Consider the following 27,518-nt stretch of genomic DNA (forward strand, 5'->3'; position numbering starts at 1 on the left):
AAAAACATTTTCTTTTTAGACTTTTTTATCACTTTGTAGACGATTGTTTGTTTCTGTTCAACAATAAAGTGATATTTGTTGTTATTTGTCGTATCATGTTGTTCACAATGTAATCCTTGTGTTGACTCTGGGTCAAAGGTCAATCTTCCAGAAATACATGGAGGCTGTTGCCCTTTGACCCAGAGTCAAAGGATGAATATATTCTTTCATTTTTATTTTCTAATAAATTATTTCCTTATAATATAATATAATAATATATAAACAATTTACCGAAAGAGATCAACTGAGGATCAATAAAGTTGTATCTGTCTGCCTGTCTACATGTCTGTCTGTCTGTCTACATGTCTGTCTGTCTGTCTCCATGTCTGTCTGTCTGTCTCCATGTCTGTCTGTCTCCATGTCTGTCTGTCTGTCTCCATGTCTGTCTGTCTCCATGTCTGCCTGTCTACATGTCTGTCTGTCTGTCTACATGTCTGTCTGTCTGTCTACATGTCTGTCTGTCTGTCTCCATGTCTGTCTGTCTCCATGTCTGTCTGTCTGTCTCCATGTCTGTCTGTCTCCATGTCTGTCTGTCTGTCTCCATGTCTGTCTGTCTCCATGTCTGCCTGTCTACATGTCTGTCTGTCTGTCTACATGTCTGTCTGTCTGTCTCCATGTCTGTCTGTCTCCATGTCTGTCTGTCTGTCTCCATGTCTGTCTGTCTGTCTCCATGTCTGTCTCCATGTCTGTCTGTCTCCATGTCTGTCTGTCTGTCTACATGTCTGTCTACATGTCTGTCTGTCTACATGTCTGTCTGTCTGTTTACATGTCTGTCTACATGTCTGTCTGTCTACATGTCTGTCTACATGTCTGTCTACATGTCTGTCTGTCTGTATGTTTACATGTCTGTCTGTCTGTCTACATGTCTGTCTGTCTGTCTACATGTCTGTCTACATGTCTGTCTGTCTGTTTACATGTCTGTCTGTCTGTCTACATGTCTGTCTGTCTGTCTGTCTACATGTCTGTCTACATGTCTGTCTGTCTGTCTACATGTCTGTCTACATGTCTGTCTGTCTGTCTACATGTCTGTCTACATGTCTGTCTGTCTGTTTACATGTCTGTCTGTCTACATGTCCGTCTACATGTCTGTCTGTCTGTCTACATGTCTGTCTACATGTCTGTCTGTCTGTTTACATGTCTGTCTGTCTGTCTACATGTCTGTCTACATGTCTGTCTACATGTCTGTCTGTCTGTTTACATGTCTGTCTGTCTGTCTACATGTCTGTCTGTCTACATGTCTGTCTACATGTCTGTCTGTCTGTCTACATGTCTGTCTACATGTCTGTCTGTCTGTTTACATGTCTGTCTGTCTGTCTACATGTCTGTCTGTCTGTTTACATGTCTGTCTGTCTGTCTACATGTCTGTCTACATGTCTGTCTACATGTCTGTCTACATGTCTGTCTACATGTCTGTCTGTCTGTCTACATGTCCGTCTACATGTCTGTCTGTCTGTCTACATGTCTGTCTGTCTGTCTACATGTCTGTCTGTCTGTCTACATGTCTGTCTGTCTACATGTCTGTCTGTCTGTCTACATGTCTGTCTGTCTGTCTACATGTCTGTCTACATGTCTGTCTGTCTGTCTACATGTCTGTCTGTCTGTCTACATGTCTGTCTGTCTGTTTACATGTCTGTCTGTCTGTCTACATGTCTGTCTGTCTACATGTCTGTCTACATGTCTGTCTACATGTCTGTCTGTCTGTCTACATGTCTGTCTGTCTGTCTGTCTGTCTGTCTACATGTCTGTCTGTCTGTCTACATGTCTGTCTGTCTGTCTACATGTCTGTCTGTCTGTCTACATGTCTGTCTGTCTGTCTGTCTACATGTCTGTCTGTCTGTCTACATGTCTGTCTGTCTGTCTACATGTCTGTCTACATGTCTGTCTGTCTGTCTACATGTCTGTCTGTCTGTCTACATGTCTGTCTGTCTGTCTACATGTCTGTCTACATGTCTGTCTGTCTGTCTACATGTCCGCCTACATGTCTGTCTGTCTGTCTACATGTCTGTCTGTCTGTTTACATGTCTGTCTGTCTGTCTACATGTCCGTCTACATGTCTGTCTGTCTGTCTACATGTCTGTCTGTCTGTCTACATGTCTGTCTGTCTAATTCAGGTTGTTGGTGAATTATATCTTTAAATAAATATATGTTTAGTGTTCTTTCATAGTTGTATCTGTTGCAGTGAGTGAAGTTAGCATGTTAGCATATCTGCTGTAGTTCCATTTAAATCCTTGAATAAATGTTTTTGTTGTTTGTCTTACATGACTCACCTGAAGGTGTGTTCACAGGTGTGTTCACAGGTGTGGATGTTATCACTAGGTTACTGTTGGAGTGTTCAACAGGGGGCGCTATAGTTGTGTTGTGTTGACAGAGATTTTGTTTTTATCCTTCATGTGTTTATTCCTGTTGAAATATTGTTAAACTGCTCATCACTGTGATGATGAAGATGAAGATGATGAAGATCATGATGATGAAGATGAAGATGATGAAGGTGATGATGAAGATCATGATGATGATGAAGATGATGATGATGGAGATGATGAAGATGATGATGATGATGAAGATGAAGATGAAGATGATGAAGGTGATGATGAAGATCATGATGATGATGAAGATGATGTTGATGAAGGTGATGATGATGATGAAGATGAAGATGGTGTTGATGAAGGTGATGAAGATCAAGATGATGAAGATGAAGATCATGATGATGATGAAGATATAGATGAAGATGATGATGATGATGAAGATTAAGATGCTGATGAAGATGATGATGATGATGATGAAGATTAAGATGCTGATGAAGATGATGATAATGAAGATCAAGATGATGATGATGAAGATAAAGATGAAGATGATGATGATGATGATGACGAAGATTAAGATGCTGATGAAGATGATGATAATGAAGATCAAGATGATGAAGACTAAGATGGTTTGTGGAATCATTCGAGAAGGACATGTTTTGTAGATCCATGAATCATGTGTGTGTTTGTTGGTTGTGTAGTCACTTGAGTGTAACAGAATCATAATCCTGGGTGTGTTGTGTAAAGTGTGTCTACACAACAGTGGTGTGTCCATAAACATGTGACCAGAGGTCGTGACCCTAAAACAGGTGATAGTTTGTTTCTGTGTCAAAGTTCAAATGATACGTGTGTTTAATATTCAGCGTTAAAGTCATTTACTAACATCAGGTAGAAGCTTCACTCCAGGAGGAAACATGTTCAGGACCATCATGGGAGGAAGTCCAGCTCCTCGGGGAACACAGAACAATGGACGCTGGTGTGGTCCTCAACCTGTTGGTAGATGATGTCACCACGAGTCAGAACATGATGTTCATGAGAACAACGCTTCAACCGGTTCCACCAGCCGGACTCGTGCTGCAGGTCAGTGAGAGGCGCGGCCAGGGGTCAGAGGTCAACGTGAGAGCGGGGGAAGGTGCAACAGAAAAACAAGGTTTAAAGCTGTGATGACTTTTTGTTGCAGTCAAAACAAAGAAAGTCCAGATGACCTTCAGACTGGTGGTGTTCTTAGAACATGAGATATTTATCATTTAAATCAAGAGTTATCACAGTATTTCAAAGTATCACAGTATCACAGTGTTTCAAAGTATCACAGTGTGTCACAGTGTATCACAGTGTGTCAAAGTATCACAGTGTGTCACAGTGTATCACAGTGTGTCAAAGTGTATCACAGTGTATCACAGTGTGTCACAGTGTGTCAAAGTATCACAGTGTGTCACAGTGTATCACAGTGTGTCAAAGTATCACAGTGTGTCACAGTGTATCACAGTGTGTCAAAGTGTATCACAGTGTATCACAGTGTGTCACAGTGTGTCAAAGTATCACAGTGTGTCACAGTGTATCACAGTGTGTCAAAGTATCACAGTGTGTCACAGTGTATCACAGTGTGCCAAAGTATCACAGTGTGTCACAATGTATCACAGTGTGTCAAAGTATCACAGTGTGTCACAGTGTGTCAAAGTATCACAGTGTATCACAGTGTGTCAAAGTATCACAGTGTGTCACAGTATCACAGTGTGTCACAGTGTATCACAATGTGTCACAGTGTGTCACAATGTGTCAAAGTATCACAGTGTGTCACAGTGTATCACAGTGTGTCACAGTATCACAGTGTGTCACAGTGTGTCACAATGTGTCAAAGTATCACAGTGTGTCACAGTGTATCACAGTGTGTCAAAGTGTATCACAGTGTATCACAGTGTGTCAAAGTATCACAGTGTGTCACAGTGTATCACAGTGTGTCAAAGTATCACAGTGTGTCACAGTGTATCACAGTGTGTCACAGTATCACACTGTATCACAGTGTGTCACCGTGTGTCACAGTATCACAGTGTATCACAGTGTGTCACAGTATCACAGTGTGTCACATTGTGTCACAGTATCACAGTGTGTCACAGATGTCTTATCTCATGAGCTCTAATAATTTCTTAAAATCTTTATCTTTTTCTAAAAAAAAATCTTGATAATAACACGTTTGTTATAATTATATATGTGTGTTCAATGTTTTTATGAATGAACCCTACATTCTATTACAAATACATTGTTTCTTTCTCAGATATAACCTGATATTTTTCAAGTAAAATACATTTTAAAGCTTAAAACATCTATATAATCTAGCACGTGTTTGAGGAGCTTCATCCGACCACACCCTCCAACTGTTCACCACTCACAGAACCGTGGTTATGAGCCTCTTCCCTCCTGAGTCAGTGAACGAGTTAAAGGAAGTTCTTGTCACTTCCTGTCACTTCCTCTCTTCTGCTCGAGTGTCTTCATGAACTTCAACATCCCAGAGAAGCTCCAGCAGACGAAGGTAAGAACTTCTGCTTCTCTGATGGAATGTCGCTCAAAACCTCGAGATTCAAACTAGTTCCTTGTTGTGAAGGAAAGAAAAGAAAAGTCTTTGAAACGACAAAACTCGATCGTTTCATTTCCAACCAACTTGAAAACTTAAGCGAATGTTTGACTTGAAAAACATTTAAAGCGTGTTTACTACTTTGTCAATGACATCTTTGTCAATAAAATCCAATAAAGTACGTGAAGAAGTTCTCGCTTCACGATTAGCTTAGCGAGCTAAAGTGACGGTTAATAAACGACAACTTTTAACACGAGATACTTTAATGTTAAACAAGATAGTATTTGAATGAGTTGCGTCTCAAGAATGTTTAAGCGTCACGTGTTCGTGGATATTCTCACGCAAAAGTCTTTAATTCACGAGCTAACTGTCCAGAGATGCTAATGTTGACGCCAGGAAGTGTCTGGAAGTTATAGTTATCTTTAATAAAATACTAGTTACGCGTCTTTAACAAGGTTCACAACAACAGTTACTCTGTGTTGACAAGAAAGATTATTGAAGATCATTTGTTTCTCACGAGACCAACTTTAAAGAAGCTTCTCTTCATGGATCTGATGCTCAGTTCAGACCAGAACCTCAGACCTGGTCCAGAGAGGAACATATTGAAGATGAAGAAACACAACAGTCCAGTTGAATACTATCTACTATACTATCAAATACACACATGGTCAGCACCTCAGAACGTGTTGTTTTTGGCCAAATACACGCATATTGTGTCAACTTTGAGGAGGTTTGGCCTGAAGGTTCTGAACACAAACCTTTTTAACTTCTGCTCAGAAACGTCAACATTGTGTCTCGACCTGCAGCTCAGAGGACAACATTGTCTTCAGGTGTGGATGAATAATAAGTCATTATTATTATTAGATTTGCTTCTTTAATCCTGACTTGTTTTTCTTCAGCGTTCGAATCAAAATGAAACCTTGTGTTCATTATAAACAAGTTGAACTTTGACATTTTTTCTCCTCAACATTCATCCAAGGTTAGGAAGTTCAAACCACAGAAGTTCACCTCCATCAGGTTGTGTGTTGAGATGCATCTCTTGAACTCAGTCTTCATTCTTGACATTCCTCCTCCGAGAGGCTCGACCAGTCATGTCTGCACAGGCTGCTAAACAAACATCCGTTCTCAGGTATAACTAATATTGTATTTTACCTTCAGACCATCGATCGTTTGATGCTCACGATGTTCTCCAGCAGCTTCTGGTCAATGAGGTGTTTTGATCAATTCACTAAATAATTTCTCGTTTGTTTTTGAAAAGTGTATTTTCTCTTTCCTTCATATTTTCTTTGTTCAAATGTTGAAGAGGAAACAAAGATTTATGGGATTAGTTTGTTCTTCCAGGAACATGTTTTATGAGTTCACTGGGTAACTAGTGAGTCAGCTGTAGATGTTTGACCACAGACGCTCCTTCTCGTCACTGTCGGGTTTGTGATGAAAGAAGTTTGTTTTTATGAACTCAGTCTGAAGTAAAGTTTCTTCATAAAAGTTGTGAAACGTTTTTTTTGTGACGATTCAATGATTGTCTTTGTTCAACTCGATGTTTGAAACTATTTGAACCTGTGGACGTCCTCAGGTGTGTCTCTCACAGAAGTCAACCTGAGTTCCTGACAAGATGCGAGCAGATGCTGAGGGACACTCCAACAACGCCCCCCCGAGCAGCAGCAGCAACAACAACAACAACAACAGGAACAACAACCCAGCGAGCAGCGAGAACTCTGGGAACTCGGGCTCCCAGTATGCTCTGTGTGCTCTGGGCGTGGGTCTGGTGGCTCTGGGCATCGTGATGATCGTGTGGAGCGTCGTCCCTGCAGACCCTCAGCTCAACAGCACCAGCTCCGCTGACACTGACAAAGGGAACCGTAAGAACAAAGCTTCCTCGGTGGCCTTCGTGCTGGTGGGCTCGGGTGTGATCATGCTGCTCATGTCCTTGTGTCTGGGGATGAGGAACAAACAACGGGAGCAGATGAGACTTCTGGAGGCTCAGAGCAGATCAGCAGGACGGCAGCAGGAGAGCAGAGAGACGTGAGTTGACTTCATTCACACCAGCTGTTCGGCTCTGGTTCTGTTCTTCATACGACCACCAGGGGGCGCCAGAGGTAACTGGAATGAATTGAAATCGGCTTCACTAACTTCAACCCCTTACAAGGTCATGCAGGAACATTGCTCCCCCTAGTGGCAGAATGAAGGAACTGAACCTCATCATACCGAATTTAAAAGGAGTTAAAGTTCAACTAGTGATCAACACTGGTGTCATGTAGTGAATGTTCAAGGTGACAATGTTTCAATGAAAAGAGTTTTGTACAAACACACACTGATGATACAATAGAGTCACACATCACAACAACACACACTGATGATACAATAAAGTCACACATCACAACAACACACACTGATTATACAATAAAGTCACACATTACAACAACACACACACTGATGATACAATAGAGTCACACATCACAACAACACACACTGATGATACAATAAAGTCACACATTACAACAACACACACACTGATGATACAATAGAGTCACACATCACAACAACAGACACTGATGATACAATAAAGTCACACATCACAACAACACACACTGATTATACAATAAAGTCACGCATTACAACAACACACTCACACTGATGATACAATAGAGTCACAACAACACACACACGCTGATGATACAATAGAGTCACACATCACAACAACACACACACACGCTGATGATACAATAGAGTCACACATCACAACAACACACACACACACTGATGACACAATAGAGTCACACATCACAACAACACACTCACACTGATTATACAATAGAGTCACACATCACAACAACACACTCATACTGATGATACAATAGAGTCACACATCACAACAACACACACACACTGATGATACAATAGAGTCACACATCACAACAACACACACACTGATGATACAATAGAGTCACACATCACAACAACACACACACTGATGATACAATAGAGTCACACATCACAACAACACACACACACTGATGATACAATAGAGTCACACATCACAACAACACACACACTGATGATACAATAGAGTCACACATCACAACAACACACACACTTAAACACACACTTTAGTTCAACTTGAAAGTGAAGCTAAGTGTAATTTTCTTATTCCTAAACATTGAAAATGTTTTTTCTTATCTATCTATCTATCTCTCTATCTCTCTAGATATAAATATCTCTCTATCTCTCTAGATATAAATATCTATCTCTATCTCTCTAGATATAAATATCTATCTCTATATAGATATAAATATCTATCTCTATATAGATATAAATATCTATCTCTATATAGATATAAATATATCCCTATCTCTATATATAGATATAAATATCTATCTCTATATAGATATAAATATATCTCTATCTCTATATATAGATATAAATATATCTCTATCTCTATATATAGATATAAATATCTATCTCTATATAGATATAAATATATCTCTATCTCTATATATAGATATAAATATATCTCTATCTCTATATATAGATATAAATATCTATATCTAGATATAAATATCTATCTCTATATATAGATATAAATATCTATCTCTATATAGATATAAATATCTATCTCTATATAGATATAAATTTATATCTCTATCTCTATATATAGATATATATATCTATCTCTATATAGATATAAATATCTATCTCTATATAGATATAAATATCTATCTCTATCTCTATATATAGATATAAATATCTATCTCTATCTAGATATAAATATCTATCTCTATATAGATATAAGCTCATGTTAAACATGTGCTTTTACTGACGGTTCTGAATGATGTTTGTCTTCAGGCCGGAGCAACAGGCCCAGAGATACGCCGTCCCCTCCTATGAAGAGGCGGTGGGCAGTGGTCAGTACCCGGTCCCTCAGAGCAACCCTGAGCCTGGCTCCTCCCAGCTGCCGTCTTACGACGACCTGGTCAAGGTGGACGGTCTGCAGTACGAGTCTGAGGGGTCAGAGGTCGCTCCTCCATCAACACAGTCCGGTCCCAGCGCGCCGGGGTCTCACCGTCGAGGTCCTAAGAACAGTCGGAAGCTCCTTAAGATCCGCAGGATCAAGTCTGAGAAGATGCACGTGAAGTCTGCAGACGCTCCTGCAGGGTTGAGCGTAGAACCCCTGACCCCCCCGCCCCAGTACGAGGACAAGGTTCCTCCTCTTTAGGACTCCATGGTGAGGAGACACTGTCCAGGAAGCAACAGAAGACTTGTGTCCAGACATGGTGCAGCTCAGCAGCTCCATGATCCTGGCGCTCAGAGCAGGAATGATCCGCCGCTTGCTCAGGAGCACTACGGCAGCGACGGCTGATTGACACGTGATGATGGTTGAACTGTGATCATGTGACCAGACATGAAGGTAACATCATGAGAACATGCTTCTGTATCACACCAGCGACCTTCATCTTGCTGATGCGATGGAGAAGATGTGTCGAGTCATCGCGGTGTTGTTGTCGTGTCCGAGCAGATGTAGATGGTACTGTACTGTTGACATGTACTGTACTGTCATGTACTGTACTGTCATGTACTGTACTGTCATGTACTGTACTGTCATGTACTGTACTGTCATGTACTGTACTGTCATGTACTGTTGACATGTACTGTACTGTCATGTACTGTTGACATGTACTGTCATGTACTGTACTGTCATGTACTGTTGACATGTACTGTCATGTACTGTTGACATGTACTGTTGACATGTACTGTTGACATGTACTGTCATGTACTGTACTGTCATGTACTGTTGACATGTACTGTCATGTACTGTTGACATGTACTGTTGACATGTACTGTACTGACATGTACTGTTGACATGTACTGTACTGTCATGTACTGTTGACATGTACTGTACTGTCAAGTACTGTTGACATGTACTGTTGACATGTACTGTACTGTACTGTTGACATGTACTGTTGACATGTACTGTACTGTTGACATGTACTGTTGACATGTACTGTTGACATGTACTGTTGACATGTACTGTTGACAGTACATGTTGACATGTACTGTCATGTACTGTTGACATGTACTGTCATGTACTGTTGACAGTACAGTACATGTCAACAGTACATGTCAACAGTACATGACAGTACAGTACATGTACTGTTGACATGTACTGTTGACAGTACAGTACATGTCAACAGTACATGCCAGTACAGTACATGACAGTACAGTACACGACAGTACATGTTGACATGTACTGTCATGAACTGTTGACAGTACAGTACATGTCGACAGTACAGTACATGTCAACAGTACATGTTGACATGTACTGTTGACAGTACAGTACATGTCAACAGTACATGTCAACAGTACATGTCAACCTGACGAGGTCATGATGTTCCTGTGGAACAAGAGTCTCTTGAGTGAAGGTCTCGCGGTCGAGACACATCTTTGTTTTCTTTCTCTTGTGACACTGAAGACACGACGTACACAACGTTCATCATCATGTGACGTCTGACACCAAACAAAGGGCTTCCCTGCTGTCGTCATGGCGACGCTGGTCTCCTCCGTCTCGAGCTTCATTCATGTTGAGGACCAGAAGATTCACGAGCTTCATCCTGACTGGAGCTTTAACATCTGATGGAACCAAACATCCCAGTATTTTAACATTTTTACTCCATGAATCCAGAAGGTTTTACTCATTATTTTATTTATTCAGCAATCAAGAGCAATTTTGTCTTTTTCTAAACTAGTTAGAATTTTTGAGGTAAAAACACACAAGACTGAAAATCCTTTCTGTGCTTTCCAGTGTGTCCTCTGTGTCTCGTCGTTCTACTCACATGTGAATGTTTGAATCATGTTCAAGAACGGAAACAACAGGAAGTAAAAAAGTACTACATCTGTGGACAAAGTTTGAATTACAACACATTCCTGCTGCCAAATGATTTTTAAATTGTATTAAATGTATTTCTTCGAGTGTTTCTACTTGAACTTTATTTCTCTGTTAAAATCACTTTTGTTAACATTTCTATTGGAATTAAATCCTTTTGAAAACATATCTTGTGGGTTTTCATCACTGCTGCTGTGACGTCTGTTTTCAGTTCCTTCAGACTCTGATGGATCTCCGTCTCAACGAGACTTCAGTTGCTGGACACGACCTCTGATGGATCTCCGTCTCAACAAGACTTCAGTTGCTGGACACGACCTCTGATGGATCTCCGTCTCAACAAGACTTCAGTTGCTGGACACGACCTCTGATGGATCAGCGTCTCAACGAGACTTCAGTTGCTGGACACGACCTCTGATGGATCAGCGTCTCAACGAGACTTCAGTTGCTGGACACGACCTCTGATGGATCAGCGTCTCAACGAGACTTCAGTTGCTGGACACGACCTCTGATGGATCTCCGTCTCAACGAGACTTCAGTTGCTGGACACGACCTCTGATGGATCAGCGTCTCAACGAGACTTCAGTTGCTGGACACGACCTCTGATGGATCTCCGTCTCATCGAGACTTCAGTTGCTGGACACGACCTCTGATGGATCAGTGTCTCAACGAGACTTCAGTTGCTGGACACGACCTCTGATGGATCTCCGTCTCATCGAGACTTCAGTTGCTGGACACGACCTCTGATGGATCTCCGTCTCAACGAGACTTCAGTTGCTGGACACGACCTCTGATGGATCAGCGTCTCAACGAGACTTCAGTTGCTGGACACGACCTCTGATGGATCAGCGTCTCAACGAGACTTCAGTTGCTGGACACGACCTCTGATGGATCTCCGTCTCAACGAGACTTCAGTTGCTGGACACGACCTCTGATGGATCAGCGTCTCAACGAGACTTCAGTTGCTGGACACGACCTCTGATGGATCAGCGTCTCAACGAGACTTCAGTTGCTGGACACGACCTCTGATGGATCAGCGTCTCAACGAGACTTCAGTTGCTGGACACGACCTCTGATGGATCTCCGTCTCAACGAGACTTCAGTTGCTGGACACGACCTCTGATGGATCTCCGTCTCATCGAGACTTCAGTTGCTGGACACGACCTCTGATGGATCTCCGTCTCAACGAGACTTCAGTTGCTGGACACGACCTCTGATGGATCAGCGTCTCAACGAGACTTCAGTTGCTGGACACGACCTCTGATGGATCAGCGTCTCAACGAGACTTCAGTTGCTGGACACGACCTCTGATGGATCTCCGTCTTAACGAGACTTCAGTTGCTGGACACGACCTCTGATGGATCAGCGTCTCAACAAGACTTCAGTTGCTGGACACGACCTCTGATGGATCAGCGTCTCAACAAGACTTCAGTTGCTGGACACGACCTCTGATGGATCAGCGTCTCAACAAGACTTCAGTTGCTGGACACGACCTATGATGGATCAGCGTCTCAACGAGACTTCAGTTGCTGGACACGACCTCTGATGGATCAGCGTCTCAACGAGACTTCAGTTGCTGGACACGACCTCTGATGGATCAGCGTCTCAACGAGACTTCAGTTGCTGGACACGACCTCTGATGGATCAGCGTCTCAACGAGACTTCAGTTGTTGGACACGACCTCTGATGGATCAGCGTCTCAACGAGACTTCAGTTGCTGGACACGACCTCTGATGGATCTCCGTCTCAACGAGACTTCAGTTGCTGGACACGACCTCTGATGGATCTCCGTCTCAACGAGACTTCAGTTGCTGGACACGACCTCTGATGGATCTCCGTCTCAACGAGACTTCAGTTGCTGGACACGACCTCTGATGGATCTCCGTCTCAACGAGACTTCAGTTGCTGGACACGACCTCTGATGGATCAGCGTCTCAACGAGACTTCAGTTGCTGGACACGACCTCTGATGGATCAGCGTCTCAACGAGACTTCAGTTGCTGGACACGACCTCTGATGGATCTCCGTCTCAACGAGACTTCAGTTGCTGGACACGACCTCTGATGGATCAGCGTCTCAACGAGACTTCAGTTGCTGGACACGACCTCTGATGGATCAGCGTCTCAACGAGACTTCAGTTGCTGGACACGTCCTCTGATGGATCAGCGTCTCAACGAGACTTCAGTTGCTGGACACGACCTCTGATGGATCTCCGTCTCAACGAGACTTCAGTTGCTGGACACGACCTCTGATGGATCTCCGTCTCAACGAGACTTCAGTTGCTGGACACGACCTCTGATGGATCAGCGTCTCAACGAGACTTCAGTTGCTGGACACGACCTCTGATGGATCAGCGTCTCAACGAGACTTCAGTTGCTGGACACGACCTCTGATGGATCTCCGTCTCAACGAGACTTCAGTTGCTGGACACGACCTCTGATGGATCAGCGTCTCAACGAGACTTCAGTTGCTGGACACGACCTCTGATGGATCAGCGTCTCAACGAGACTTCAGTTGCTGGACACGACCTCTGATGGATCAGCGTCTCAACGAGACTTCAGTTGCTGGACACGACCTCTGATGGATCAGCGTCTCAACGAGACTTCAGTTGCTGGACACGACCTCTGATGGATCTCCGTCTCAACGAGACTTCAGTTGCTGGACACGACCTCTGATGGATCAGCGTCTCAACGAGACTTCAGTTGCTGGACACGACCTCTGATGGATCAGCGTCTCAACGAGACTTCAGTTGCTGGACACGACCTCTGATGGATCAGCGTCTCAACGAGACTTCAGTTGCTGGACACGACCTCTGATGGATCTCCGTCTCAACGAGACTTCAGTTGCTGGACACGACCTCTGATGGATCAGCGTCTCAACGAGACTTCAGTTGCTGGACACGACCTCTGATGGATCTACGTCTCAACGAGACTTCAGTTGCTGGACACGACCTCTGATGGATCTCCGTCTCAACGAGACTTCAGTTGCTGGACACGACCTCTGATGGATCTCCGTCTCAACGAGACTTCAGTTGCTGGACACGACCTCTGATGGATCTCCGTCTCAACGAGACTTCAGTTGCTGGACACGACCTCTGATGGATCAGCGTCTCAACGAGACTTCAGTTGCTGGACACGACCTCTGATGGATCTCCGTCTCAACGAGACTTCAGTTGCTGGACACGACCTCTGATGGATCAGCGTCTCAACGAGACTTCAGTTGCTGGACACGACCTCTGATGGATCTCCGTCTCAACGAGACTTCAGTTGCTGGACACGACCTCTGATGGATCAGCGTCTCAACGAGACTTCAGTTGCTGGACACGACCTCTGATGGATCAGCGTCTCAACGAGACTTCAGTTGCTGGACACGACCTCTGATGGATCTCCGTCTCAACGAGACTTCAGTTGCTGGACACGACCTCTGATGGATCTCCGTCTCAACGAGACTTCAGTTGCTGGACACGACCTCTGATGGATCAGCGTCTCAACGAGACTTCAGTTGCTGGACATGACCTCTGATGGATCAGCGTCTCAACGAGACTTCAGTTGCTGGACACGACCTCTGATGGATCTCCGTCTCAACGAGACTTCAGTTGCTGGACACGACCTCTGATGGATCAGCGTCTCAACGAGACTTCAGTTGCTGGACACGACCTCTGATGGATCTCCGTCTCAACGAGACTTCAGTTGCTGGACACGACCTCTGATGGATCAGCGTTTCAACGAGACTTCAGTTGCTGGACACGACCTCTGATGGATCAGCGTCTCAACGAGACTTCAGTTGCTGGACACGACCTCTGATGGATCTCTGTCTCATCAAGACTTCAGTTGCTGGACACGACCTCTGATGGATCAGCGTCTCAACGAGACTTCAGTTGCTGGACACGACCTCTGATGGATCAGCGTCTCAACGAGACTTCAGTTGCTGGACACGACCTCTGATGGATCAGCGTCTCAACGAGACTTCAGTTGCTGGACACGACCTCTGATGGATCTCTGTCTCAACGAGACTTCAGTTGCTGGACACGACCTCTGATGGATCAGCGTCTCAACGAGACTTCAGTTGCTGGACACGACCTCTGATGGATCAGCGTCTCAACGAGACTTCAGTTACTGGACACGACCTCTGATGGATCAGCGTCTCAACGAGACTTCAGTTGCTGGACACGACCTCTGATGGATCAGCGTCTCAACGAGACTTCAGTTGCTGGACACGACCTCTGATGGATCAGCGTCTCAACGAGACTTCAGTTGCTGGACACGACCTCTGATGGATCAGCGTCTCAACGAGACTTCAGTTGCTGGACACGACCTGCAGGACGAGAGCGAAGTCATAACGTGTCGTATGTTTGCAGCACAGGTTACCTTGTTGATCCAGGTGAGGTAGGAGCTCACGCGTATGAAGACCGTTGGTTTCTGCAGGACATTACAGCCTTGACCAGAACCGAAGCTCACCAGCCCGTGGACCTCCCAAGACCCGTCCGTGTTCTGGCAGTTGAGTGGCCCCCCGGAGTCCCCCTGCAGGTCAGCGTCAGTACTGCAGTCGTAGAGACGCATGGTAAGTAAGTAATATTTATTTATATAGCGCTTTTCGAGACCAGGGTCACAAAGCGCTTAGACAATCAAAACAATACTCAAAAAAGTACATACTTTAAAGATCAAGATAATACTGAGAACAACACATGAGTTCGAGAAATTCAAGGAAAAGCCTGAACAAATAGAAACGTCTTAAGGTGTTTCTTAAAGGAGTCAGTAGATCCATCAAGCGCAAAGAGAGAGAAGATGGTTCCAAAGCTTAGGAGCAACAGCCTGAAAAGATTTCTCTCCTCTGGTCCTGAGCCGTGTGCGTGGAACCATAAGTAGATTCTGATCCACAGACCTCAGAGCCCGAGCTGGGGTGTAAGGCTGGATCAGATCAGTGTTGTAAGGAGGAGCCTGACCATGAATAGATCTGAAAGTAAGAACCAGAATTTTAAAGTTGATCCTGAAAGAAACTGGAAGCCAGTGAAGAGTTTTAAGGATCGGAGAAATGTGAGTTCTTCTACTAGAGCGGGTCAGAATTCTCGCTGCAGAGTTTTGAATCAACTGCAGACGAGACGATCCTTTTTGTTAAGACATGAAAGCAAACTGTTGCAATAGTCCAGACGAGAAGAAACAAACGCATGGATTACAAGCTCCAGATCATGTTCCGACAACATTTTCCTAAGTTTAGAGATTTTTCTCAGTTGAAGGAAACAGTTTCTGGTCAGTTTTCTGCAGTGTTGAACAAGAGACATGTCTTTATCAAATACAACACCCAGGTTTCTCAGGCTCAGTTTGACAGACTGACCTAAGTCACCCAAGTACTGACTCAACCCTGGAATCTTATCATCAGGAGCAATCACCAGAGTTTCAGTTTTGTCCACATTTAGCTGTAAAGTGTTTTCACTCAGCCATTGTTTGATTTCTAGCAAACAATTGACTAAGCTGTTCAGCCTTTGGGGCTCAGTTGGGTCAAAAGAGCAGTAGAGCTGGATGTCATCAGCAAAAATGTGATAAGAAACATCTGGAAATCTCTGAATGATTTTACCGAGGGGAATCAAGTACAGCAAAAACAATAAAGGACCCAGAACAGAACCTTGAGGGACTCCACACAACAGATCTGCCGATTCAGACCTCATTTGATTGGCAGATACACTAAAACTGCGCCCAGAAAGGTAAGATGAGAACCATTCTAACACAGACCCAGACAGTCTTCATCCCTCAGTCTTCTCAGCAGGATCTGGTGATCAACTGTGTCAAAGGCTGAGGACAGATCCAAGAGCACCAGAACAGTGAATTTACCCGAGTCAGCCGACATCATGATGTCACTGGACACTTTCAATAAAGCTGTCTCCGTAGAGTGATGTTTACGGAAGCCAGACTGAAACTTCTCATGGATGTCGCTCTGATCCAGGAACAAAGACAGCTGCTCAGACACCACCTTCTCCAAGATCTTGGACAAGAAAGGGAGCTTAGAAATAGGCCTGAAATTACTGAGGTCAGTTGGGTCTAAGCCTGGTTTTTTGAGCAGAGGCTCCACAATGGCATGTTTAAATGCATTGGGAAAAACCCCTGTGGAAAGGGAGAGGTTCACCATATTGGTAACCCAGGGGCCAATTACATCAAATACTTTGATAAAAAGCCTACAAGGAAGGACGTCATCTGAGCAAGAGGATGGTTTCATCTTGTTCACTAGTGCTGAAATATCACCCAAAGATACAGCAGTGAAGGAGGACCAAGAGGAGGAGATGGGCTCAGAGACAGTAGGGGTTCCAAACAAAGGGGAAGAGATTTTCTCTTTGATCAATTTAATTTTGTCAATGAAAAATCTCAACAATGCATTGCTGTCAGCTTCACAGAAGACGGGCGTGATTTGAGGAGCAGGAGACACAAGAGAATTAATCGTGTCAAACAAAACTTTGGGGTTTTTCCTATTTGCTGCTACCAGTTTTCTGATGTAATCAGATCTAGCAGTTTCTACCATCTCATTGTAAGAAGTCAACAGATCCCTGAGGTGAAGTCTGTGCACCTCAAGTTTAGTAGACTTCCAGAGATGCTCAGTCTTTCGACAAAGTCTCTTCAGACTCAGGAGATCTTCATTTGTCCAAGGGCACCGTTTTTTCTGAATTTTCAAGTTCGATTTAACAGGTGCCACTTGATCCAGTATTTCAACACAATGACCAGTGAAACAGTGAATCAAACTGTCCACATCTGGGCAGTCATCAAAGGAAAGAGCGTCAAACATAGCAGAAAAACTGTCTGCAGTATCGGCTGAGATGACATGCCTCTGAGACCTAACTTTCAAAGGCTTAGGTTCAGGGATGAAGTCCAGGTTAAACAAGACAAGAGAATGATCACTCAGATGGACATCATGTACAGATACATTAGAAATGTCCAGGCCAAGAGTAAAAACTAAGTCTAAAATGTGGCCTTTTTGATGAGTGGGTTCAGAAACATGTTGCTCAAAATTAAAGGCTTCAGTTAAAGTTAAAAGTTCTTTAGCAGAACAAGATGTGACGACATCAACATGAAGATTAAAGTCTCCAAGAATAAGAACAGATTCCATTTGAATAATGGAAGATAAGAAGTCACTAAAGTCTTTCAAGAACACCGCCGCAGGACCAGGCGGGCGGTAGATTGACACACAATAGAAAGGTCTTGTAGAACCAACCAAGATCATCTGAGATTCAAAAGAAGTGAATTCCTGTGTCTGAATCACTTTGCAAGAACAACTCTCCCTAAAAACAGTAGCAAGACCTCCTCTACGACCAGAGAGGCGAGGCTTCCCCAGAACAGCGCTCCCTACTGGACAGAGTTCGTTCAGATGAATAAACTCTTCCTCTCTCTGCCAAGTCTCAGAAAGACATAATAAATCCAAATTAACTCTTGTGAAAAGATCATTAAGAATAAAGGATTTATTAGTAATGGAGCGAACATTAAGAAGTCCCACATTCAGCACCGATGACGTCACTGACGACGCCGCGTCACTGACAGGCGCGCAGAGCAGGATCTTTTGAAGCGAACAGCGGTCACGTGGGTACCAGCTGTCACTGACGTTCAACTCGGTAGTAAAAGCCGAATTAAAGAGAGAAAATGAAAAAATCTTACCACCTTTCGTTGAGCTCCATAAGCTTACGTTATGGTCAGACTCGCGTGACAACCCGCGGTGACGCCATCTCCTCCCGCACACACCATCCTGTCCGTGGCCAGAACACTCCACCAGTCGTGCTGAGAGCAGGTGAGATGGTCCACCACCGGCAGCAGGGCCTGCTGGAGGACGTCAGCGAGGGGCCCCTGAGCTGTCGGGTGCCACGTTAGTGCTTCACCTCAAAACGATGGTCAATCACTCACTGGACAGGCGACCCCAGCCGGTGACGTAACACGCCGCCCCGTGAGCGAGAGTGACGTCACTCCGTGGAAGACATGCAGGCGAGATGACGTCAGAGAAGGTCATGGGGTCAGACAGCTTGATCGGGGCGATGTCGTTGCTACAGGAAGTCACCATCAGAGAGTAGAATACAGGCGTGTGTGTGTGTGTGTGTGTGTGTGTGTGTGTGTGTGTGTGTGTGTGTGTGTGTGTGTGTGTGTGTGTGTGTGTGTGTGTGTGTGTACCGGCTCAACATGAAGCTGTAGTCCTCGTGCGTGAAGATGTCTGAAGCTCCAGCAGAAGCTCCAGCAGAGTCCTGCTCCTCCTCCTCCTCCTCCTCCTCCTCCTCCTCCTCCTCCTCCTCCTCCTCCTCCTCCTCCTCCTCCTCCTCCTCCTCCTCCTCCTCCTCCTCCTCCTCCTCCTCCTCCTCCTCCTCCTCCTCCCTCAGGTGTCCGCCCAGCATCACTCGGTACCTGGAGCTCGGCCTGCAGCGAGACAACGATGTTCACTGAAGCTTCAGAGACACTGACGCTCGTGACACTTGCTTGATGCAGTGAGCGGACGTGAGGACCCACGCAGAGGAGATGAGGACCCCTCCACACACGTGACTCCAGCGCCCCCTGCTGTCCGACTGCAGCGAGATCTGCACAGAGCTGGACACTCAACATCCTTATCCTTCAACAGTGGACACTGTGACGTCACTCCTTCAACATCCTTATCCTTGAGAGAAAAGATCATTTAATATCAGAGGATTTTTGAGAATCTATCAGTGATAGTTTGGTAGATTCTTCCGCGTCTGACCGTTATAAACCTCCTTGTAGGTGGACAACGCATGCGCAAATGCGTCGTTGATTTCCAACCTCGTGTACTGTACTGACACTAATAGAATGTTTTTCCATCATATTTGTCCATCATGATGAGTGCCATGGATCATACATGAACACACATGTTTAATGATAAATATTTGTTACCAGAGAACAATTGTTTCAACTGTAATGAAGCATAAATGTTTGATATTTACCAATTAGTGTTAAATATTAGCTATATTGATGTTTGAGACAAAATGGGGACCCTTGAAAAAAAAAGCAAGACCCACACTGTTAAGTCTTTCTGTAGGTTTGTTTATTGGACATAATAAATCGTTTTAGCAACACTAGAGGGCAGCAGAGAGTACAAGTTGCTTTGCGTGCAGGTGGAGAGACAGGACGAGCTAATGAGATCACCTGTGCAGGTGAAGCTTCTGTCTACAGAGTATGACTACAGCCAAGGTAATGTTAAACTCTTCTGTTAAATTGTTCTCATTTGGAGAGAATATCTAAGGATTATGGACATAAACTTGCAGTGTGACTGCAGTTCACACTTTTAATGATGTCGTCATGAAGTAGAAAAATGATTAATGACATACATGACCTTAATAATTAAGTCAGATCTACTGTATGTTCATGTGTTGTAAATCTAAAACGTACCGAGAAAGTAGAATTCTAGTGTTTCTGATCCCATCATGCAGGGAATAGCAGGTTTGATATAAATGTACATGAATTGATTCATTAAAGATATTATTACATTTGTCTCTTTTAACGTTAAGACTTCATCACAAAGTATCATTTCTGGAGATGATTTGACTTCAATGTTGACAACAGTTTATACTGAGTGGATCTAGTATAACACTGACAGACCCGGCTGCAGAAAAACATTTAAGGGGGGGCATTACATTTTTTCAGGGGGGCAAACTTTTCAACCTAAAAACGTATTGGCTTCAGGCTGAACAATGGCTCTGGGACGACTCGCACAGTGCAGAGAAATAATTCTCCCATTGTCAAGTCAAGACTCAATTGCACTCCAAACCAGCAGAGGGCGAACATGTGCAAAAGACTCTGGTGGGACCAACATCCTGGCCTGTGTTGCCAGTAGGACCGAATTTACCTGCGCACCCACCAGAACAGCATGGCCTAAATGTTTGGACTGAGCCCAGTCAGTCTCTCTCACCTGCTCCTGAAAACAGGACATGATCACAGCTCCTGATCACCCAGAAGATGCAACTGGTAGGAAAGAAACTACTTTTAAAGAGGATTATGTTTGCTCCTGAGTGCTAATCATTTATTAAGATACTTTTGTTTAAGCTAATTTAAGCTTGCATTTTGTCTTTTGGTTTGCACTTAAAACTGATTGTTAGCACATACTGATATAATTTTGTAAACTTGCTTGGAAAAGCAAGTTATATGAACATTTTATTTAACATTTTAGTTGACCTTAATTGAAATGTATTAAAACTAATGCATGTTTCTATTTTAAAGGTTTTCAACCTATTCATTATTGACAATTATATTCCGAACTGGAATATTCGACTGAAATCATCAGAAGAAAATAAAAAACCAAAGAGAAAGAATCGAGTTGTCCTTTGCATCCTTCGACAAGTGGTCAAGCCCTTTTCAAGTTCGGGCATAGTTGTGGTCCAAACACTCACAGAACTTGACAGTTGAAAACCAGCGTGTGGCAGTGAAGACTTGGATCAAAGACCCAAAGTCAAGCTGTCAACGCAAGGAGATCAATTGAAGTAAAAATCCTCAACCATGGCAAAGGAAACTCTTGGGAGAACAGTCAAGCAACTGAAACAAGAGAACCTTAGCGAAAACGGCCTTTACGAAACAAGTGAACTACCTGAGCAGAGCAGCAGAGGACTTGGTCGAGCACGAGCTACGAGAAGAGTTCAGAAAGCTCAGCTCTCTTGCAAGGAACGTCAGCAACACAAATGATGAATATGAGGCTGGGCTACTTGCAGAAAACGAAGCTGAAGTTGATGAGGGTGAAGAGGTCAAGCTTGACCAGTAGCGAGATGACCTTGAAAGAACGACAGAAGATTGTGATGCAAAACTGCATGAGGTCAGGAAAATAGTTCAATCTCACCTGTGGCAAAGATATGGAGAAAATGAGGTAATCTCTGCAATCCAGGAAGCAGGGAAAGCCTGTGAAGTTCAGCTGGAAGGAGTGAGGAACCTCATCCATGATGCCACTTCGACCATGAGGAACTGGGACGGATGGATCCCTCATGATCAAGTAACACACCTGCAAATCAGAGTAAAGGACCTGAGAGCCCTAGGAAACACCCTCGAAGCCAGAAGGGCAGAATTCCTCACCGCACAAAGATTCGCTGAAGAGGAAAAAAGAGGAAAAGAGCCTCAACTCTTGGCAGCTCTACAACCAGTGGTGAGGATCAAGCCGACCAGTCTCCCTAAATTCACTGGGATCAAGAGGAATTTCCACAGATGGAGAAAAGACTGGGAGAACCTACAAAAGCAGGGAGAGCCGACTGGCTCAGTTGAGGTAAAAAAGTTTAAACTTCTTGATAGTGTGGATGAGAACGTATCTAGAGACCTGCACCTTTCAACATACAATAGTGCTGAAGACATATTTAGGGTACTTCAAAACAGGTATGGAAATAAGTCAACGATTGCTCTGGAGATAATTGAGGACCTGGAGAGCATTCCCCCCTCACGCCAGCCAAGAAAGGTGATTGACTTAATTCAAGCTGTAGAAAAGGCCCTGAATGACCTCATTGAGCTTTAATGTACAGGAGCCATCAAGAATCCCCTGGTAATCCGATCTATAGAGAGCAAACTGCCGGACAATATCAAGAGGGACTGGCTGACATTCATGGTAAATCAATCCAATGGAGTCAACCCCGACAATCACTTTGACAGCCTTCTCACATTTTTAAAGACTCAGGAGGAAATTTAAGAGAGACTAGACCAACTGGGTGTAAGTAGAACGCCCGAAAAGAAGTCTCAGTTCTTGGAAACGAAATATGCCTCGACAAAGTCAACAGAAAGAGTAGGATGTGTTGTCTGTGGAGATGAAAAGCACCTTGAGAAGATCTTCTTGTGCAAGCGGTTCAAAGAACTGAAGCCTGGCGAAAAATTAAGTACTGTTGAAAGGCTTGGTGCATGCAGAAGATGCCTCAGATGTCATACGGAGGATGAGGAATGTGTAGACACTTACCTGTGCAGGAACAAAGACTGCATGAGAGGAAGATCATCGGACCACCATTTCCTTCTTTGCCTCAAGGGAGGATTCAAAGGGAAAGTATCCGAGAAAGGGAAATCCAGCATCAGACGGCAGCCACTCACAGAGGAACAGGAGGATTTGTTATCCGAGCTCACCCAAGGCATGGCAGAAAAGTTCAGGAGAACATTCACCAACATGGCTGCAAGATCCCATTGCGCTAAAAAGGACCTACCTGGAAGGATGGCCTCAATTAAGTGTGAGTTGCCAGTACTTCTTATGCTTTTGGAAGTAACCGCCAATGCAGGAAAAAAGATTGGAACTCTCATTGACCTAGCTTCAGATACTAACTACATCACTCACAGAGCGGCCAAAAGACTGAAGCTACGCAGTGAAAAGGTCACACTTGTTGTCCATGGAGTTGGAGGCATGGTTATGAAGGTCAAAACCAAAGGGTACTCCCTCAAGGTGAGAGTCAAGACACCTAAAGGCACGGAAAGAGCACACAAGCTCATCTGCTATGGCTTGGATGAAATTGCAAAAGTGCACAGAGTAGTCAAACCACTACAACTCAAGAAGTTTTTCCCCGATACCAACCTGGAAGAACTTCAAAGACCAAAGCAAGTTGAGCTCCTCATCAGCCACCGTGAAGGAAGACTTGCTCCACAGAGATTAAAAGTAGTAGGAGACCTTGTCCTTTGGGAGAGCCCTTTAGGAAAGACTGTTGGCGGAGCGCATCCAGACCTCTGTGAAGAAGTAGACATGGCTCTACATGATTCGAAAACTCACTTCGCAAGATCGATGAGAACCACAGCAGTGAGGTACAGAGAAATTGCTGAGACCCAAGAATTCAGAGCCGAAACCAAAAGCACAGTTGCTGGCAGAGAGCTCCTAGACTGGTGGAAATGGGACAGCATTGGAGCAGCGAGCAAACCCAGGTGTGGAGGATGTCGATGCGGCAATTGTCAGCCAGGAGGTAAAGATATGACCCTGAGTGAGGAAAAAGAGCTTGAGGTTATTAGGCAAGGCCTTTCCTGTGTAAAAGCTGATGCTCACAGTCAGGAGCCTCACTGGGACACAAAGTATCCCTGGATTCAAAGTCCAAGCTCCCAGCCCAATAACTAGAGTGAAGTGAAGGCAACCTTTCTGAGGACAGAGAGACGGCTCAAGAAAGAACCTGAGTGGCGTGCAGCACACACAACCCAAGTCCATGAGATGGTGGAGAGGAAAGCAGCAACGAAACTCAAGCCTTGGGTCTGGTCAGGCCAAAGTGGGAGGCAGAAGGATGAAACGGAACATCCAGCGTCACAAGACCAGTTCCCCATTCTCCCCAACCAAATAAGAGCAGAAAACAAAGCTCTTGAAGTTGGCTGTCCTGTTGAATCAGACGGACTGTACCTTTTGACTTCAGGTAACTTCTCAAAGAGAAAAAAGAAAATGAGGGCAGGCCAAAATCTCATTCTCACAGAGATGAGGTAAGGGAAAAAACCCAAAACCCACTGACAAAAAGACACTTGCTTAGCCAAGTAGCAGGATTGTACAACCAAATAGGCCATGCAACACCTGTCAAATGTCAAAAAATGATCCCAACCTCTGCTCTAGCAAAGACTGACCGAAGCAGCTCTAGTGGAGAAGATCACCAGATCCAAGTCTGGAGACTACCCGCTGAAGTGAGGAAAATCCTCGACATCAGTAAGTACTGCAGTCCAACCAAACTAACCACAGTCATTGCTTGGGTATGGAGAGCTGCCACAAAGTGGAAGAAGATGTTGGTCAGGACTTCAGCCAGGAGTAAACCGAAAGAAGAGGCAATTAATTCAGTTCAAATGACCAGGTCCAGAGCCAGAGAAACCTGTTCGTCAGGACCAAGTGGCACACAGCACACAGGAACGTGGCAATCGGAGATGTCGTTTGGCTGGCTGACCAAAACGCCCTCAGGTCAGTTCAGGCTTGCCAGAGTCATCAGCGTCAACACTGACCAGAAAGGGATGGCAAGGGATGTGCAGGTCAGAACCTTTCCAAGCTACCCAGTCTCAACCGTGAAGCTCAATCAAAAAGTGAATGGGCTTTCAACCAAAATACCTGCAACAGTTCTTCACAGCGATGTTAGACTGATAGTTGTCCTGCTTCCAATTGAAGAACAGCGACAGAATTGAAAATTAAGCAAACTAAATCCAGCACAGTATGCAAGTGTGTGACCTCCTTGGGTTTGTCAACCAGGAGGTCAAGTGGGAGGTGTCAAGTCAAGACTCAATTGCACTCCAAACCAGCAGAGGGCGAACATGTGCAAAAGACTCTGGTGGGACCAACATCCTGGCCTGTGTTGCCAGTAGGACCGAATTTACCTGCGCACCCACCAGAACAGCATGGCCTAAATGTTTGGACTGAGCCCAGTCAGTCTCTCTCACCTGCTCCTGAAAACGGGACATGATCACAGCTCCTGATCACCCAGAAGATGCAACTGGTAGGAAAGAAACTACTTTTAAAGAGGATTATGTTTGCTCCTGAGTGCTAATGTTTCTATTTTAAAGGTTTTCAACCTATTCATTATTGACAATTATATTCCGAACTGGAATATTCGACTGAAATCATCAGAAGAAAATAAAAAACCAAAGGGAAAGAATCGAGTTGTCCTTTGCATCCTTTGACAAGTGGTCAAGCCCTTTTCAAGTTCAGGCATAGTTGTGGTCCAAACACTCACAGAACTTGACACCCATGACTAAAAAGTGACGCTTGATCCCAAAATGTAAAAAAACAACCAACAAGAAAGTTTAGTGCTGTGTCCATGTATTAAACTAAAGCACCACAGCTTCACTTCTACTAAAACATAAGCACTGAAGTCAACCTGAACACTGGATTGAACATCAAATAAGTTTTCATCTCATTGAACAAAATCATGGTAGGTGTGATGTGTGATCTGTTTGATACTTGATGAAGCCCAGTTGCTGACAAAGATGTTTTTTAAAGGTCACCAAATGACCAACATGACAATACAGGATCATGCAGGACCAGATGACCGGCGCTGCCATGGCGATGCCCCCCGACCCCAACAAAGCTTTCAAGGTGAGATCGTGGGCAGTTTGATGATTGGATGGTGTCACGTGACCTCTGCTCTCCCGTGTTGCGTCAGAGCGAGTGGGAGGCTCTGGAGATCGTGGAACACAAGTGGGCGCTGGAGAACGTGGAGGACGAGCTGATGTCCAAAGACCTGCAGTTCGGAGCCTTTTTCAGCCAAGACATGAAAGCCACCGTCTTCTGAGATCAACTCAAGAACCTCCAGAGAACGACCTTCGACGCCGCCGTCGTGCCTTATGAACGTCTAGATGTGAAAGTGTGTGTATTTAAAAAAAAAAGGGTCAAATCAGTTTTAAACCCTCGAAACATCCGTGATTGTGTGGAAATGATGTTGATGTGACACTGGTTTGATCAAGAATGTGTTTTCAATCATCACTTCATATTTTTCCCTTACTTTTAGTCATGAAAACGTGCAAATAAAAGTGGTTATAATAAAAGAATGCAGTGATTTTGTCAGTTACAATGAGAGAAAAATAAATGAATGAATTGGTCTAATTCAAAATTGAATTTGATTGGATGAATGTTGGTAGTTCAGTGGGCGGAGCCTACGAGTCTAAATATATATAATAAAGACAACATTTCTAACTGCAATAAAAAAGAACGTAAAATAATTTTATTAAATTTTTTTTAATATATTTAGGTATAGTTCGACATAAATTATGAATTTGACATATTTCTATATATAATAACATATTATATACATTTCGTACTCAAAGTACTGTTAGCAGTGTGAGATATAATGAACATGTAGAATCATTCATGTCATGATTTTTTATCTCAATGTTTTTGTTGTATTTAATTGAACAGGTTTGTTTGAAATAAAAGGAGGAATATCACAGTGCAAATGTATCCATGACTGAACTATTTTCAATAAACGTACTTGGGGGGGAAAAAAAAGAAAGTTTCTTGTTCCTTCATCAGCGACGACTGCATCAGCTGGTTCAGCGTCTGCAGTAACTTCTGCAGCACGTTATACATTATTCATGTTTGCGTTTATTTGTGGAATTAAGAAGATAAATGTGACTCACTGAGACCACAAAGTACAAACAGTTTAGTAAATATTTCAGGATTTAATAACTGACCACTTTTATATTCACCTTTGTTTCAATGAACACTAGAGGACATGAGAGCGTCTTCTTTTCGATGCGTCAATTCAATGCTGAAAATTTGACTTCACTTCAACTTCAGTGTCATATGAGTCTTATAACTTAGTTTCTGTGGCAACAGCTCAGCCTTCGTGGTCCAGTGGTTACAGTGATTGATCTTTTTTAAGATCCGTGACCTCTTATGACCTGGGTTCAAGTCCACTTATTTCCTTCACCTTCATAGTTGACTTGTTATCTAGGACCTGAGTGAGTGTTCTCTTGTGATCCTGCAGGGGGCGGCACAAGCTGATCAAGTTGTATTATTTCAAGAATTCATCTTCATGTTAATGAAACTTTTGTTGACTTCTCTGTCTTCTATTATTATCACCATCATCTTCTTCCACAATTTATAGCTCAGTGACTAAGTTGCCTGCATTTTTGGATTTTGCAGGTTGCTGGTTCAATACCCAGATATGTCCACTTTGAATCACTTTAGTCTACTCTTTGTAATGAGTTCAACTACCAATTTGGCATCTTTGACTTCCTGTTCACTTCACTTTAACTTCCCATTTATTTCACTTTTTCACTTCAACTTCAGTGTCACCTGGTCTTATAAGTTAGCTTCTGTGGCAACAACTCAGCCTTCGTGGTCCAGTGGTAACACTTCTTGTCCTTTTTTTAAGATCC

At 43.8% G+C, this 27,518-nt stretch overlaps 2 protein-coding genes and 1 long non-coding RNA gene across 4 annotated transcripts; 2 read left to right on the top strand and 1 right to left on the bottom strand.

Annotated features, from left to right (window-relative positions):
- Window positions 1–4,766: 4,766 nt before the first annotated feature.
- Window positions 4,767–9,531, top strand: LOC148058925 (transmembrane protein 51-like). Of its 2 annotated transcripts, XM_087781321.1 has the most exons (4): window positions 4,833–4,866; window positions 5,888–6,037; window positions 6,482–6,930; window positions 8,752–9,531. In XM_087781321.1, exons 3-4 carry the CDS (start codon window positions 6,521–6,523, stop codon window positions 9,119–9,121), a joined length of 780 nt encoding a protein of 259 aa, XP_087637447.1. In that variant the 5' UTR covers window positions 4,833–4,866; window positions 5,888–6,037; window positions 6,482–6,520; the 3' UTR covers window positions 9,122–9,531. The 2 variants fall into 2 exon arrangements, with proteins under 2 accessions (XP_087637446.1, XP_087637447.1); XM_087781320.1 differs by lacking the exon at window positions 5,888–6,037 and having other exon boundaries at window positions 4,767–4,866; window positions 8,752–9,530.
- Window positions 9,532–15,078: 5,547 nt separating this feature from the next.
- Window positions 15,079–19,313, bottom strand: LOC148058926 (chymotrypsin-C-like). The gene is made up of 7 exons (XM_087781461.1): window positions 19,212–19,313; window positions 19,099–19,151; window positions 18,918–18,963; window positions 18,657–18,793; window positions 18,459–18,604; window positions 15,138–15,302; window positions 15,079–15,096 (listed from the first exon to the last, which is right to left on the bottom strand). The coding sequence occupies exons 2-7, from the start codon at window positions 19,133–19,135 to the stop codon at window positions 15,079–15,081; spliced, it is 549 nt and encodes a 182-aa protein (XP_087637587.1). The 5' UTR covers window positions 19,136–19,151; window positions 19,212–19,313.
- A 5,857-nt stretch (window positions 19,314–25,170) lies between these two features.
- Window positions 25,171–26,199, top strand: LOC148058927 (uncharacterized). The gene is made up of 3 exons (XR_015709394.1): window positions 25,171–25,570; window positions 25,639–25,734; window positions 25,802–26,199. It is a non-coding gene; the product is annotated as an uncharacterized LOC148058927 (long non-coding RNA).
- The last annotated feature ends 1,319 nt before the right edge of the window (window positions 26,200–27,518 follow it).

This window comes from Callionymus lyra, chromosome 19 (genome assembly GCF_982586985.1).
Source record: "Callionymus lyra chromosome 19, fCalLyr1.hap1.1, whole genome shotgun sequence".
In the NCBI taxonomy this organism is placed as follows: domain Eukaryota; kingdom Metazoa; phylum Chordata; class Actinopteri; order Syngnathiformes; family Callionymidae; genus Callionymus; species Callionymus lyra.